At 43.4% G+C, this 16,882-nt stretch overlaps 1 protein-coding gene and 1 non-coding gene across 9 annotated transcripts in view; one reads left to right on the top strand and one right to left on the bottom strand.

The window, feature by feature from the left end:
• Senp1 (SUMO specific peptidase 1) overlaps nucleotides 1–16,882 on the top strand; it is a 54,235-nt gene that overhangs the window by 20,190 nt on the left and 17,163 nt on the right. For 6 of the 8 annotated variants that reach the window (XM_032885807.1, XM_032885774.1, XM_032885813.1 and 3 more), the window contains 5 exons: nucleotides 1,222–1,393; nucleotides 10,917–11,020; nucleotides 11,103–11,374; nucleotides 12,922–12,976; nucleotides 15,495–15,572. In XM_032885807.1, coding sequence (XP_032741698.1) covers nucleotides 1,222–1,393; nucleotides 10,917–11,020; nucleotides 11,103–11,374; nucleotides 12,922–12,976; nucleotides 15,495–15,572 — 681 coding nt within the window. The remainder of the gene's footprint in view (nucleotides 1–1,221; nucleotides 1,394–10,916; nucleotides 11,021–11,102; nucleotides 11,375–12,921; nucleotides 12,977–15,494; nucleotides 15,573–16,882) is intronic. The other 2 variants (XM_032885821.1, XM_032885798.1) reach the window with 1 other exon arrangement.
• On the bottom strand, nucleotides 7,831–7,956 carry LOC116890556. The gene has a single exon (XR_004386730.1). It is a non-coding gene; the product is annotated as a small nucleolar RNA SNORA17 (small nucleolar RNA).

The raw sequence follows: 16,882 nt of genomic DNA, 5'->3' as shown, positions 1-16,882 counted from the left end.
GACAGAGAAAAACATATGTGGTTAGCATGCCTCCACTCTGGGTTCTCCAGCAAAGATCAACCGGGTTTGTTCTCTCTCACGCCATATTGCTAACTGGTTCTTGAGAAAGGAAATTCTAGATTGTGAATACAAGAAAAACAGTTTTGGTTATTTGCTAGCGATAGGATTTAGCAGTCTACAATCTTTTGGGAGGCAGAGCCTGATTTATATCCCAGGTGTTGTGTATTTCCACAGATGCATTTCTGTCATTCCAGCTGTCTTTCTTTTTTCCTTTTATGTGCATTGGCGTTTTGCCTGCATGTATGTCAGTGTGACTAGAGTTTGACAGTTGTGAACTGCCATGTGTGTAGCTGGTCTTTGCTACTTTGTGGGTTCTTTTTTCCCACCTTTTATCTGTGGCCTCCATAACCTTGTTTCTCCCCCTCTCACTAGGTGGGAGAGGAATAAGGATGGCGGGGGAGAGAGAAATAGAGATCTTTGAATCGAATTTCTTTCATTTTGTTTCTTCTTTGAGCACGACTAATAACAAACTATACCCACCCCCATGAACTACCAACAACCCACTCTGCCTCTCGAGGCCCTGGAATGTATATACTCTGAAAAGTTCCCAGAATTCCAAACGTCACTCAATTGTAGAAACTGTCTGCAACTGGCAAGACCAGGCCTCTGCTACAGCACAAGGCAAATTATGGTCAATTGTTGTAAAGCAGCCCCATATCCCACAACTGAGATTAAAACAAAAGCCCACCCTTCCTTCCTTCCTTCTTCCCTCCCTCCTTCCTTCCTATTTATTTTTTTATACTATATAAGCACACTGTAGCTCTCTCCAGTCACACCAGAAGAGGTCATCAGATCCCATTACAGATGGTTGCGAGCCACCATGTGGTTGCTGGGATTTGAACTCAGGACCTTTGGAAGAGCAGTCAGTGCTCTTAACCACTGAGCTATCTCTCCAGCTCCACAAAAGCAGTTTCTTTTATTCCTGTTTTGGTTTTTTTTTTTTTTTTGTCTGTTTGTTTGTTTGTTTTAGAAGAAACTGAAATTCCAGAAATGTCACTACACCCGTGGGCACTAGGAACTGAACCGGGTCCCCTGAAAGAGCAGTCAGAGTGCTCCTCACCACTGAGCCACCTCTCCAGCTCTGCTTTTGTTATTTCTGAAAAGTAAAAGTAAAAATAGGCTTTTTACCTAGGTTTACCTTTTCTTACAACTTTATTTTAGTGGATTGTCAAACACCTTTGTGGGCAAGTCCAATCACCACTGCCATGTGTCTGCCTATGAAAAGTCATTCCCCATCAAGCCTGCCCCAAGTCCGTCCTGGAGTGGGTCGTGTCGGCGGAGTCTTTTAAGCCCCAAGAAAACTCAGAGGCGACATTTCAGCACAGCAGAAGAGGTAAGGAAACACTGCAGCCAGAGACGCCTTCATACAGGGAGCTATTCGTCTGCTCTCCCCTGCATGCTCGTAAACCATTATACTTACCTGATCTACTCTGCTTTCTCCCCAAAATTTCTCTTTATAAAGTTTTTGTTCTAAGTTCCAAAATGTTGGAAAACATTTTTCCTACTGCCTTGTGTTCCTGTTGCTTCACAACCTTTCTAAACTTTTTTTTCCTTAGTAAAACTGTAAACTTCACTCAGCAGTTTTTGCTTTAATAAATTTGATTGGTTAGAACATCTACTCTCACTAGGAACAGTTTTCATCAGTTATAAAAACAAAATATCAAATAAAAAATATTAATTTTTTAGAAAGCCAGTGAGGGGCTATGGAAATAGTTTGGTCAGTAAAGTGCTTTCCCTCAAGGATCAGGACTTAAGGTCAATTCCCAACATTCACACCAAAAGCTAGACAAGGTGCTTTGCGCTTATAATGCCAGTACTTGGGAGGCAGAGTGCCCAGAGCCTCCCCTCCTGGAGAGGGTAAAGAGGGGGCACAGAGTAGGACTCTGGTGTGGCTTTAAAGTCTAAGGGTCCTGATGCTCTATCTCTCTAACTATCCTGAAGTGCTGATAACTTCTAAAAAGTCCTAAGGAACCTTTTCACTCTTTCTGAGGGCCATTGACACCTGCAGCTGCAGCCTAACAGTGAGGGATGGATTGAGTAAGGGCCTTTGTTCTATTTCAGTACCTCTCTAACTTTCAGCCTGCTAGAAGGAGTCCAGGAAGAAAAAGGGACACTTTGAAAGGTGATGATAGCGTTTATTTCTAAGTTGTACAAAATTACTTATGAAAGCTCTCTTAAGAAAAGGGCAAAAGGGGGTTGGGGATTTGGCTCAGTGGTAGAGCGCTTGCCTAGGAAGCGCAAGGTCCTGGGTTCGATTCCCCAGCCCCGAAAAAAAAAAAAAAAAAAAAAAAAAAAAAAGGGCAAAAGCCGAACAATCAGAGGCAGAGCACGGGGAAGGTTTTCTTACGCTCTTCTCTTTGGAGCAGTAAACTTCTGTTGACCCAGGAGAAGAGTATAGTACTCACAGAAGGGAAGAATTTTACATAGCAAATATGCACAAACTCACATAAGTCACATACAGACTCACGCACGCTCATTTCCATTCAAACCAGTTGTTTCTTTCATAAGAGTAAGCCTGCCTGGTTATTAAGAAATGACCTGTTCTGTTCTGTGGTAAGGAAAAGCCTGTCTGCTCCTTCTGCTCTCTTAAATTCTGTTCAGATCTTACTAAGAAGTGTTCCGTCTAAAAGCTCTCAGCTCAGTTCCGACTCTTCTCTTTGTCCTCAGCACTTACCCATCTTTTAGAATACACGATCATATGTTAGAAGGTTCATCACAAGTTCACACATTAAATTCAAATCATAAATCGAATAAGACGTTTACAGTGTGAATGATTACATGCATATCGATTAGGAGTAATTATCTGTCTACACATCCATTACCTGTCACAGCTCCACAGGTTCCTTGAAAGTTAAAAACCATACCTAAGTTACTAGTGAAGTTTTGTGTAGATAAACCTAGTCAATATTTTTATCTTCTGTCCTAGCACCTATAATAAATCGTTAATTCCCGTTTTATTTATTTATTTATTTATTTTTTTTTTTTTCGGAGCTGGGGACCGAACCCAGGGCCTTGCGCTTACTAGGCAAGCGCTCTACCACTGAGCTAAATCCTCAACTCCTAATTCCCGTTTTATGACTTGTTTTACAACCTCTTGGAATGTGCTCTGAGTAGGAGAAAGTCTGGATACTATCTGGAAACAATTAACTGGTGACACATGGGAGACTGACAGAGTTCTCACTGCAGTTTTGGCTATCAGAAAAGGACCTAATAGCAGTCCCACTATAAAGGAGCTTAATAACCACTGATAGAATTTTAGGAATTCTTATAGGATCATCAAGAATTAAGAAATCATCTATTTGTCTATACAGCATCACTACAAGACATCTTCATAGATCTGCAGAGGTCTGCTCCAAAGGGTGGGCTAATACCTAGTTATTGTTATTATATGTTTAATAACAACAGGAAAGGCATATTAATAGCAGGAATCTTTCCTGAAATGATTTAGCCCTGGGCCTTGTCTGTCAGAGCGTGTGGTAGATGTAATCTAAGCGAAGTCATTTCAGGAGGATCACCTGCTAATGGTTAGCTTGTCCTGTTACGGCTCCTGACGGCAGAGACAGGCAGGTGCCAGGCCCATCCTGGCTCATTGGTTGCGTTTACTTGATGACTTCCAGGCCAGTAAGAGACCGTGTTCCAAAAAAGATGTAGCTTCTTGAGGAACAAGACCCAAGGTTAACATGGCCTCTACATATGGGTTTGCACACACACACACACACACATGCACATACAGATAATTTCTTTTAAAGCCAGTTAAATTTGTTTATTTCTTTTAATTAAGAGTAGGGTCTTGGAGGTCATAGACTTTCTTAAAAGAAAGCTGTTCTGGTGATACTTGAGTTGTTCTTTTCACTCAGTAACCTACAGGGTGGACCACGGGGAGATAGTAGGTAGTTGGCACAGCAAGAGGTTTGCATCTGTTCATTACACACTTACTTGGTGTCTTACCAATTGTGACTGGGTCTGCAGAGAGAGTTTGGCAGTGTGCTCTCTTTCTATTAGTATAGTGAAGAAGTGAGTGCTTTTGACCCGGGCCATAGCTAGGGTGAGTTTGTATTCGTACCTCACAGCTGAGGAGGGAGGGTCACCTGGCTGGTAGGTGCTATGGCAGGTCTTGGGTGCAGGTCTTCTGGAGTTCCTTCTGGCCTGCCTCCTTTACACAGCATGGTGCTTTGTATTTCTCTGATGGTTAAAGTTGTTGAACATTTTATGTATTTATTATTTGTTCTTTTGATGACTGTCGTCTGTTCATTTGCCCGTTTTATAATTGGAGTATGTATTTATTATTTATTTATTGTTTGTTTGTTTATTGAGATGTTTTTGGAGATTGTACTGTTTTTCAGTACTGGGAGTCAGGTCTAAGGCCTTGAGCTAACCAAGGTCTGTGCCACTGGGCTGCACCTCCAGCCCAGTTTTTTAATTCAGAATTCCTCTGGTATTTTTCAATCTTACAGGTATTCTGTGATCAGTTTTGAGTTAGTTTTGTATAGCAGGAGAAGTAGGGATCGAGTTTACTCTGCTACTTGTAGACCCGTTTGTTAAAACAGACTTTTCTTTAGAGTGTTTTTTGTCCTTCGTTGAGAATCAAGTGACTGAAAACTGTGGAGTTACTTTTGAATGGCCTCTTCTGTTGGTCTGTCTTATTTTTGGTAGTAGCATGCTGGTTTTGGTCATATGGCTTTAGTGTAACTTTACAACAGGGGTTCTGTGGCCATAGCAGCTGTGTTAGCCCAAAATTAGCTTATTTAATATATTTAATGCTCACATGAGTTTCAGGTCAGTCGGCTGGTTTGTCCATTTGCCTTTCTCCCTTTCATTTTTTGAAACAAAGTTTCAAAGTTCTTATGGAGCTTAGGCCGTGTAGCCAAAGATGACCTTGAACTCCTGGTTTTCTTGCCTCCATTTCCAAGAGCTGGAATTATAGGTATAGGCCACCATACCCAATTTAGTATTGGTTTTCTTTCTATTTCTGTGAAGAGTAACAGTGGAATTTTGATGGAGTTTTCATTGACTCTATAGATCACTTTCAGTAAAAGTTAATTTTACAATATTAGTTCTTCTGATCCACAAATATGGGAGTTGTTGCTGTTTTGTGTGTCTTCACTTTCTTTACTGTTCTGTAGTTTTCACTGAAGGAATCTTGAACCTATTTGGTTTGATTTATCCCTCCATGGTTTCTGTGTTTGTCGTCCCCTACCCCACCGCATCCCACCCCACCCCACTTACCCATTTGTGAGTTTGAAGCTTCTGGGATTCTGGGATTGAATTGTTTTCCGAAAGTTTTTTTTTTTTTTTTTTTTTTTTGTTTTTTTGCTTTTTGTTATTAGCTCTTTTCACTTTATTGCATGAAGGAATTACTAAATTAAAAGCTGGAGAGATGGCTCAGCCGTTAAAGGCTAGGCTCACAACCAAAACTATAAAAACTATAAAAATATAAAAGCAGACCCCAGATGGTTACACTTTACAAGCTGTGAGGGTGTATAAACTTGTAACAGGGACAGAAGGGAAATTCTACTCGAGCAAGGAAATCCTCAATTAAACTCCGTGAGCAGCCACGTAGATCCTAGAGCCTTCATCTGATCATCCCTAGTCCAGGGTCTTTCAGGAACCGGCATATGTTCTTGTGCTGGACACGTAGTAACTGAATTACTTCTCCGCACTCTTGATGCTCAATTACAGTGTCAGTGCAGGCAGATTCCTCTTTAAATTGGTTTCTTCTTATCTTACTCATCAGCATACCGATGGACAGTATGGGTCTTCCTGCTATCTCTCCATCGAATGTATAAGGAAGCAGGTTGCTGCATTGGCAAGTGAGGAGCTTGGCTAGCAGACAGACATAGGACTCCTTTTCCTCTGCCACTTTGGCAGAGGCTGCTGGGGCAATGAGCCTGTTCAGTTTGTATCCTGCTACTTTGTTGAAAGTACTTAGCAAGCCTCAAAGTCTCTTAGTGGAGGCTTTCTGGTCTTTGAAGTATAGGATCCTATCATCAGCAAGTGGCGGTAACTTGGTGATTTCTTTCTTTCCTATTTGTTATTTTGTCGTCGTCCCCCCCACCCCCCCCAGAGCCGAGGACCGAACCCAGGCCCTTGCGCTTGCTAGGCAAGCGCTCTACCACTGAGCTAAATCCCCAACCCCTCTTTCCTATTTGTAATACTTTTTTTTTCTTTTTCTTACCTTACTGCTCTAGCTAGAAATCAGTAAGAATGAGAACCCTTGTTTTGCTCCTAATTTTAGAAAAAATACCTTTAGTTTTCCCCCATTCAACATATCCCATAAAAACTATAGGGTTTATATACACTTTTTAAAAAAAATTTATTTGATTCTTTGTGAACTTTACATTATATACCCCAGTCCCACTTATCTCTCCCTACCTTCACACCTGCCTTCTACACTTCTCCCCCACCCCTGCAACAGAAAAAAATATCTCATTGTGGAAGCTGCATTGTGTCACAGTGTGTCCACTGTGTTCCCTTTTGTCCACACTTCTTTGCTTGCAAATGCTCATTGCAGTGACTTGGTGGTCTGGTACGAGGCCTCTGACTTCTCCTACTCACTGGGACTCCTCTCAGAAGTCCTGTTGTTGCTCTGCCATGGAGATCCTATAGTTTTGGATCTGTAGGACCAGCACTCCAGTAGTTCCTTGATGGGGTAGATGTTGGGGCGGACCGATTGAAAGCCCTGGATGTGGGCCTGAGAGGTGTCAGAGATGGGCAGCCCACCAGCTCTGATGCTCTCGTGCTTCAGGACCAGCTCATCTACGACCCCCACAACCAGAGCCATCTCTACCCTGCTACCAAGGCAAAATGCTGTAGCCAGTGAGACATAGACATAGCCAGTTCTCCCACTCTCATAATTCTGGGACCAACCTTTCCCTCTGCCACAGATGGTAAGGGATAGGAAGGAGGAGGACATCTCTACCACTGTCGGTAGACAAGAGGTGGGGCTGGCTCTCCTTCACTCACACCCTTGAGACCAGCTCACCTGCAACCCAGGCAGGCAGCTGGCTGGAGTCAGCTTTCCTGCTCTCATGCCTCTAGGGCCAGCTATCCTATGGTGCCTAGGTGAGGAATGGGGCAAGTTTTGCACAGTCCTCAGACATCAACATGTCCCCAATGGCAGCCCAGACCAGGGACATCTGCCTAGCCTTTGGTGATAACAGACCTCTACTGCTGCAGGACCACTGACCCAGACGTGGCCCCCAGTGTCAGCACAGGCCAGGACCCCACCCACCATGGGCATAGGTAGCATCACCAGCTACTCACATCAGGCTGTTTCTCACTACCCTCAAGTCTCCAGTTCTGCCTCTCTGCATTGTGCCCACACCCTTCTGCTTCTCTTTCTCTTCCATTTCTCCACCCCGTACTTGCTCCTTTTAGTGGCACCTGTGGTCTCTAAGTGTCTGGGGGTTGTTTCAGGAATGATTATGTCCTGCTCATGCATTATGATGCCGGGCAGGTGTCATCTCGAGCCTGCTATGTCCTCCCCCCAGGACTGGGGGTGGCAGACTGGTGCTCATAGCAGGCTAGTTTCCTATCCTGACTCCTTGGCACCAGTCTGTGGTGGTCATTTCAGTCTCATTCCTCTACTGGTCCATCCGAGTGGCATCTGTCTGGCTCCTGGCAGGGTTCTCCTAGTCTCAGGCTTTCGTCCTGTCCTGGAAGCCTAACCAGGCCTGCTTTGCACCGGAGTGGTAGTCATCTCAGGCTAGCTCCCTGTTGAGGCCCCCTGGTGCGAGGCTGGTAGTGGTCCTAGGGTCTCTTTTTCCAGGGAATAATAAGCTACTAATTATTCAGATGTCCACAGGTCAGAACACTGAGCATAGACAGCCTCTCCTCTGCCACCTACTGACACACATGTGGCACAGCAGTCACATCTGAAACACCTCTGTTATGTGGTATGAGACTCCTTTCATTCAGGGCTTCTAGTGTGAAGGGCCTTGAGCTTGGTCAGACCTGCTTTGCAGCTGTTAAAATGATGATGTCATACGTACTCTTGCTTCTATTTGTGAATGATGATGTTCCTGACTTGTGGGCGGTACTAGCCTTCCCTCACTGGAATAAAACCAACTTGGTCATGGTGTACAGTATTCCTAATGTGTTGTTGAATTTTGTTTGGAAATTATTTAGGATTTTTAACATCTCTGTTCATCAAAGAATTTGGTTTATTATCTCCAGAGGCAGGTGGATCTTTGTGAGTTCAAGACTAGGCTTATCCACAAAGTAAGTTCAGGAAAGTCAGGGCTCTTTTACACAGAGAAATCCTAGCTCAAAAAAAAAAAAAAAAAAAAAAAGGAAAAAGAATTTGGTTATCATTTTCTTACTGTGTCCTTACCTCCAGTTGTCTCAGGGTAGCACTGGCTCTAAAGCAGATTTGAACATTTCCTTCCTGTTTTGTGGACTAGTTTGAAGAACATTGATGTTAGTTCTTAAGTCCGTAAGAATTCATGGTCAGTGTCTGGTGCTGGGCTGTCTTTGGTAGGAGACATTGATTAGTGCTTCAGTGTCATTATTGATCTGTTTAGGGTATTGTTGTACCTCATTTAATTTTGTTAGGTCATATAAGTATCCAAAAATGTATACATTCCTTCTGGATTTTTCCAGCTTATTGGAATACATACATGTTTTGAAAATTTTGTTCTTTTTCTTTTTGTATGTTTTATTTTTAGAGACAAGGTTTCTCTGAGTAGCACCGGCTGTTCTGCTGACCTCAAAATCAGAGGTCCGCCTACCTCTGTCTCCTGAGTGCTGGGACTACAGGGGAGCACCACCACTGCCCACCTGAAAATAGTGTTTTTCCTCTCTTCCACTCTAATGACATCTAACTAGTAATTCAGCCTGTGCACAATTCTTATTTTCCTTTAGGTCCCTTTTGTATTTCTCCATACTGTTGAGTTATCCTGTCTCCATAGCAGTCCACCTTACTCACTGAAGTGGGATCTCTCAGATAACCCAGAACTTACCTGAACACCTAGGCTGACTAGCGAGATTGCTCTAGGAATTCCTGTCTCCACCTTGTGAACACTGGAATTACCGGCAGCTGCCATTGCCCCAAGGCATTCAGCTGCTCCTGGGGAGCCTCCTCCCATCCTGTGCAGACAGGGCGAGAGCTCTGCCCTCGGCCTGAGATGGATTTCTTTATGGTCTTATTCAGGAAGAGCAGCCTTTTCTTGGAGACTCATCCTTATATAACTCAGAAGGGAAAAATCAAATTGCCAAGACAGCAACGACACAGAAGGAAAACAAAGATAAGAAACAGTTAAGGACAGCTGCTAGACCATGAACATAGGGAAAGAGGGAGGCAGCAACAATGTAGAATATGCTAGGAACTTCAAAGTTAATAAAGGTAAAAGTCCGAAAAACTAGAAGGTAAAACAGGAGTCTACGAAAGAAAAAAGTAATAGAGCAGCAAGGTTATAGGAAAAGAGTAATTTACAGAAAACAAAGATATCACTTCTTCAAGGCCAGAGATGTGCCTCGGGTCCTCTCTGGCCAGTGTTAAATCTGCCGCTCCAGCCCTTTATTTTACAGGACCCTGGCCCCTTGGGATCTCTGTCTGCCGAACAAACGCTTGCTTAGTTGTTCCTTTTGTTTTCATTGCTTAGCTGTCGGCTGTCAGGATGGTTGGCGTTGTCATGCTTCAGGACCGAGGTGTATCTGGTAGATGAGGGCTTTATAATGGCAGTCGGCTTAGAGCTTACCGTGCAGCAGCAGTGAACTTCAGGAGAGAAGCGTCAGTGTCTGCTTACTTTCAGAATTACTTAGTCCATTCTGCTTTTAACCAGCATTTACAATTACATAAAATGTTCATGCTCTTACTGAACAGTGCCACATATCTTACCTCACGGTGCAAGCCCTAGCACAGTGGAACTACGATGCTTTATGAGACTTAGGCTGAGCCGCGCTGAGGCCGTGTTTGTCGGTATTGCTTGTGTGTAGAGTAAAGCCTTGCACGTGCAGGTCCTCGTGGGCTCCTTTTCTCTCTCCCAGTGACCTCGTCGTTCTGCTCTTCCTTTGCATGGACATTAAGGCTCTTGAGTACATCAAGCACTTCCTGTCTTGGGCTTTGCGTTCGGGTATATCCAGCCTTATGGTCATCATTAACTTCCCTTAGTTGAGGTTTCTGCTGAAAGGTCTTTCTTTTAGAGAGATGGCACCTCTTCCTGCTCTTTGCCTGCATCGCTTTTTATCTCCCTTGCCCTTTAACTCATGCCATGAACAAGCTTTTGATTGACAGTCTTGGTAATAACTATAATATAAACTCCACAAAAGCCGGAAATTTATTTTATTCAATTTGTGAATCTCAAATGACTAGAGCAGAGTAAATGTTCAGGTCAATAAGTCCTACAGATTATATGCTGCTTTATTCTTTAAAAATACTAAATTGAGACTTAGAGAGAAGTAAGTAAATGAGTGGCGGAGAGAGAAACCATCTTTAAAGAATTCTTGCACCTGCATAGAGTAAGGAGCTGTTGGCAAGGTACCTCCGGTGGCCCTTGACTCAGCTTCTCTCCTCAGGGCTTTAGAAGGCAGCATCGGGACTCACGGGTTCCTCAGGATTCTGCTTTAGAAGCCGTAGTTCTGGACTCATCATAATGTGAGTGATTAGATAAATGCTTCCTGGCTTTCTGGCTTCCAGTCCATAGCTTCTCTGCACTGGCGCTCACCATGATTTCCCAGGCCCTGCTGTCTGACTCTGCTCACCCATGCACAGTACCTCGACAGTGTCATTAACACACGGTAGCTCTGTATCTTCAGGACTGCTAGAGCTTTGGCAGAAAGCCTGAGACCTACATGTCGATTTGAGGAGTCTTTGCCTCATTGAACGAGGTTAAGATGTTTTTCTCTCTCCCTCATAGACAGTTCAAGAAGAAGAAAAGGAGATCTACAGGCAGCTGCTGCAGATGGTCACAGGGAAGCAGTTCTCCATAGCCAAGCCCACCACACATTTCCCTTTACATCTGTGAGTCACAAACGCTCCTTTCATGTGAACTTAACTCTACAGTGTGTTACTTGATATTGAAACCGTACCCTTCTTTTACTAGGTCTCGGTGTCTTAGTTCCAATAAGAACTCTTTGAAAGACTCACTGTTGAGAAACGGAAACTCTTGTGCATCTCATGTCATTGGTTCTGATACTTCGTCCTCTGGATCTGCCAGCATTTTAACTGCACAGGAACAGTTGTCCCACAGTGCACATTCCCTGATATCTGGTACCCCAGATGTTGCCTTTGGATCCAAAGACTCCGCTCTTCACCATCACCTCTCTGCACCTCATCAGCCAGACAGTTTACCAGCATCAAATCCACAGTCTGAAGGTAAACAGTGCTAACCGTCAGTCAGCTGTCATTGGCTCTGTTGCAGGCAAAACCGTAGTGCATATAGCTTAGGACATAGTGGATTTTAATTAAGTGCATGTGGCCCAGATACCATGATGAAACCAAGCCCACAGTCAAAGTCATTCCTCTCTTATCTCCTTTCTCTCACACTCCCTCCCCCTTCTTTAAAGGTTGTTCCTTCCCCCTGCATACAAATGACTTGCTATACTATTTTATTTATCTTTTTAAAAGTGTCCATGTATGTGCCCCTGCCTGCTGGGCACTTGTTATGTGGTAGGCTGGCCTTGAACTCAGGACAGTCCTACCAGAGGCTGGGGTTACAGGACCCTCTCCCATGCTATGTGTTAACTTCCTGAGACGAGTCAAAGCCCACTCAGCCCCACTGCCCCAGGGACCACATTTTGTTTCTTTTACTGTACAATGCACGTGGGGGCTTCTCTGGGGTTCTGTGAACTTTCAGACATTAGTCAAGGATTTGTCATCTGTCTCTCAGTTTTGATAGATGCTTCATGCATTTCAGAGTAGTTGAACATTCTAGAAACAAGAATCTCCTGCCTGACTTTGAGCTAACCTAAACACCTGGCCTAAGCACTGGTGCTGGTAAAGATTTTGTTATGTAATTATCCTCATTTTAAAATATGTATTCAGATTATAATGGAAAGCAAGGTTTAGATTAAGTGGTTGGATAGTAGGACTCTTGACATACACAGCACCTACCTCCTTTCTCAGTTCATTTGATTTACTGTTGTTGTTGTTGTTGTTGTTGTTACTGTTATTGCTGTTGTTACCCTACTCACTTTCTGAAACTTCTTACTTGGGGATTCAACTTTTGGTGGTATCACTGTTTAACTATACATTGCTTATATTACATTTTATGAAATGATTTACTGAGAACTATCTTATTTTCCAAAAATCTAAAATTAAAAATTCTCCAACCTCAGAAATGTATATGGTGAAGTAGGATAGTGAGATGGAACTGGACAGGAACAACATCGGGCGGGCGTGGCATTGCGTCCTGCTCTGGTGCGAGTGAGTGCGCAGTCACACCCTTAGAGAAGGTCATGAACCCTGCTCTCAGTGAGCGTTCAGAATACACGGTGGTCAAGTCTGTGCTTCTACAATGGTTTTTATAGGTTCTACCTGTGTTATCGTCTTCCCTTTTTTCCTTTCCTTCTTTTTAATTTAGTGTATCTTATATCATGGACTCAAGACTTAAAAATTGTGACATGTCTTGTTCCCTAGAAACGGGAGGAGGGATCACAGCAGACACAGCCTTAGGATAGATGCTGCTGGACAGACAAGCTTGTGTTTCTAAATGGTTCTTTGTTTATGAGGCACAGGTAGAGCTCTTCCTCTCTTTTCCGTCTTTAATGGTATCCTTAGCTGCTGCTGTTTGCCCTGTTCTTAATGTTACACTTTTGATGTATCTATAACATGACAGCATGTAGAAGCTTAAACTTCCATGAGAGGCGGGTGGTAAGTGCTGGCTTACTAACAATGAAATGCTCTTGTGTTTCTTTGTTTAGGGTCAGACTCTGTGATTTTACTCAAAGTGAAAGAATCTCAGACGCCAGCTTCCAGGTAAACCTAGGGAAGGGTCAGTGGTCACCCCACCCCCACCCCCCCTGTTCTCTTTCCATCCAGTCTTCACTCTCTTCATTCTGTCGTGCACCATCCCAAGTTGTCCATGCTCTGCCCTCCTTGCTGCAGCCACAGTTAGTTTTCTAAAATTCATATCTAATCAGTAAAGGCGTTTAATGACCACTTAGTTGTTAAATTACCTGAAGGATAACTCAAGGCAGGATGCCTTAGTGTGATATAAAAGAACGTTTTCACATACACATCTAAAAATTACATTCCCTGCACGCTTCCCTTTAATGAGTCTTTATCGAGAACCCACAGTGGTTTTGGTATTGGTAAATGGACATCAGGACAGCAGCAGTGACTAAGACTCCCTGTTCTCAAGGAGCTGCATTTTATATAAAGCTACAAATTAGTAGCGGGCAAAAAGTGGCAATTATCAATGTTGTGAAGAAAAATGAAGGGAGAGACACTAGGGTTACAATCCTGTTTACTTAAGGAGGCTAGAACAAGTCTGCGATCAAATGCCGCAGCTGACCGAAGTCAAAGAAGGAACTGTATTTGTTTGGTGGCTTTTATTGTTGTCTTGTTTTTGTTTTTGTTTTTATTTTTGTTTTTGTTTTTGTGGGAGTTGGGATGGGAGGCGTTGCTTTTTGTTTTGACTCAGTTTGTTTTGCCTTTTTCTAGACAGTTTCTCTGTAGCGTGGCTGTCCTGGAACTCGCAGAGATCTGCCTGCCTGCCTCTGCCTCTAGAGTGCTGGCACGAGGGCATGTGCCACTACCGCCTGGCAGGAGCTATGTTTGTAAAAAGATCTTTTTGTATATCTCGATATACTAGACTTGTTGGTTTGTAAATATGGTATATGTTTTTGTCTCAACATCACAGTTTCTTCTGTCTGACACTGGTGTGAATCCAAGTTTAAATGTGCTCTTCCACCTACAACTTCACTTCCTGGAGGTGTGGGCACTCGCTCTCTGTGACAGTCATTCACACTGCTGTCCTCATCATACAAAGCCTTGGCAATCTGCCTACTAGGAAGATAGCAGTAGCAGTTTCTTGGGAGAAGATTGCAGGTGACAGAATGTTCTGTCTCAGCCCATCCCCTGCTTGGCAGCGCCATTATTTACTCTGAGCTTTGGGTATTCTACAAAGTTTTCTCTGTTACTTCTTTGAGGAGAACGAATGGTTTCTTGCATGGTGTTTAGAGTCAGGTCTGACTTCCGCTTATAGCTTTTTTGGCCTTCGTGTTATTCTGAACCTCGCTTGCCAAAAAAATGTGAGCATTAAGGCCTTACTTACTGCTGTACTGTGTGAAGAGTAACTTATCCTAGGCTTGTGGTGGTACATCCCTGTGACTCGAATGCTTACAGGGCCAAAGCAGGAGGATCAAGTCATCCTCCTTTAACGGTGAGTTTGAACCCAGACTAGTTCAAAGGAAGAAAGGAAAACGAATGTATAGTTAAGGCGTTTAGTGCTTACAGATGTATTTCTCTTCTCTCTCTCTCTCTCTCTCTCTCTCTCTCTCTCTCTCTCTCTCTCTCTCTCTCTCTCTCTCTCTCTCTCTTCTCTCCCTCTCTCTCTCTCTCTCTCTCTCTCTCTCTCTAGTATTCTCTCCCAGAAGAAGTTGGTGTTGGCTTTCCTTTATGGAGGATTTCTCCTAGGAATGACCTGAAGGGTCGGTGGAAGGGGAAAAGAGGGAGCTGTTGAAGAGGGAGCTGGAGGGATGAGTAGTAATGTTGTGGTTGAAGTTAAGCTGCTGTCCCAAGGCTGGGCTCATTACGATTAGCCTTTAGGGTCAGCTTCTGGCCATGGCCTCTTACTTCAGTTCCAACAGTGAGGACTCGCCCTGTCCTCCTGGAATGTGGCGTGCACACCTCTACTTCAGACACTCTTGATTCTTCTGACTGCAGTTCCCATTCTTTACTTGATTTCTGATGAACTCTTACTTTTTCAGAATCCGATTCAGATGGTAGTTTTTCTAGGTGGTGACTCTGACCCCAGATGACATTAGACACTCGGCCTCACTGTGTTTTTACCACTTATATCTTTGCAGTAAACCACCCAGTGATAGTTTTAGCGTTATGGGTGTTTAGTAAATAAATCTTTCTTAACAAGTGGACATCCAAGAAAGCTAGAAGGCATTCCTGTGGTCCAAGTACTTGGTTCTCCTTGTTGCTTAACGCGTTCACACACAGAGAGGCATGAGGAAATGTAGTCTTTGGGATTGGACAGAGAAGACTTAGAATACTTGTTGTCCAATACAATGTGTCCTTCTGGGCCTCAGCATGGTTTGGTTTGGTTTTCCATAAAGTATGGGTAATAATTTCATGTTGCATATTATATTAAAGATTAATTAATATGGAGATCCCATGAGGCTTAGCAATATATAAAAGCACTAAGGCAGTTTTCCTAGGGCACTAGGATCACCTGTGCTCAGAATGCTTGTAGCTCTTCCTGCTGTGTGTAATCTCACTAGAAATGCAATTTCTCTTATAATTGTCCTTCCTGAGCCAACAGATACCTCAGTCCATTGAAGAGAAGTACTTGTCCCTACATTATTCCTTATTCAGCAGTCACGGATCTGCTCTCTAGCAGGTAGTATTCTACTTGAGGAGGATACAGTCGTTTATAAATAGATAAAAATCTGTATTTTCATGAAATTTGTATTTTAATAAGGAGTGCAGACAAATTTATGACCTGTTATGTGAAATCTTGGGTAATTCTTTTTACCTTTTTGCATCATATTATGAATATCTTCTTGTGTTCATTTGGTTGTGTGTCTTTGTGTGTTTGTGTGTCACACTAGAACTATACTGCTACTGATGATGTCTCTCTTGCCCTCTCAGGTGTTTATTGTGCCAAAGGTGACTAGCCCTCATTAACCTAAATGACATTGAGGGGACACAACAGTATTACCAAGTCACAGCCTATGGCCGACTGGGGACTTAAGAGAACTCTAACCACACTGTATTTTACATATCTTGAAACTGAAGCCCATAGAGATGAAGTGACTTGCTCAGAATCAGAAAATAATTTACTTGCTCTGAGGACCACAAAGGTCTCCTTTAGATTCTTGTATTTGCTTCTGTGATAGATCTTTTAGTTAGAGATTTACAAGGAGATAAAGTAGTTAAGAGGGAGGAAAGCTGTCAGAACAGTTAACATTCCTGTGACTCCTCTGTTCCTCACTGGGTTTGTCCACAAGAGCCTGTGGAATGGAATGCCTATGATCCGTGCAGCAGGGCTGCTCGCCACGTCTCCACCTTAGCCAGTTTGATGTGCAATATTGTGTGGATGGAGATCTTTACTATGTACTAGATCTGATTGGAGATGTGTAATGTAACTTATTCTCCTGAAGTCATTGTTGTCTGGGGGCTTTCTGTACCTCTGTCTGCTAACCTAGGAAGCTAAGCTTCTAGCCTCCATACAGTGTTATCTAGGCTTAACATGTGTTCAGCCTCAGAGAATTGCTACTGGTTAAGCTTCCTCTTCCCAGTTCTTTCTGATCTTTGGCCGCCGCCGCCTCCTCCTTCTCCCCCTCTTCCTCCTCCCCCTCCTCCTCCTCCTCCCTCTGTGTTGCTCTACTCTCCCTCTCAACTCTATTGTTAAGTAGCTTCCCTTTCCTTTCCTTGTGAAAGTTGGACATATCCTATTCTGTCAAATCTGTCTTTGATTCTTCCTTTGGCTGCCACTCAATTAGACATCACTTTCAAACATGGGTGCTTCCCCCTACAAACTAACTTTACCTTCCCTGTTTGGGATTAAAGATGAATGCTAAGGTCATGTCTGTATTCCAGCCAGAGGGATTGAAGGTATGTGCTAGGGCTGAGCCACACCACAGCTAGGACATGTCCTGTAACAGGTTCAAATGTCCTCTAACAGCTGTGTTCTCACTGAGACTGGGA

Source organism: Rattus rattus, chromosome 1, assembly GCF_011064425.1.
Source record: "Rattus rattus isolate New Zealand chromosome 1, Rrattus_CSIRO_v1, whole genome shotgun sequence".
In the NCBI taxonomy this organism is placed as follows: Eukaryota; Metazoa; Chordata; class Mammalia; order Rodentia; family Muridae; genus Rattus; species Rattus rattus.
Note: the sequence above shows the minus strand (reverse complement) of the source record. Positions and strands in the feature narration are given on the sequence as shown.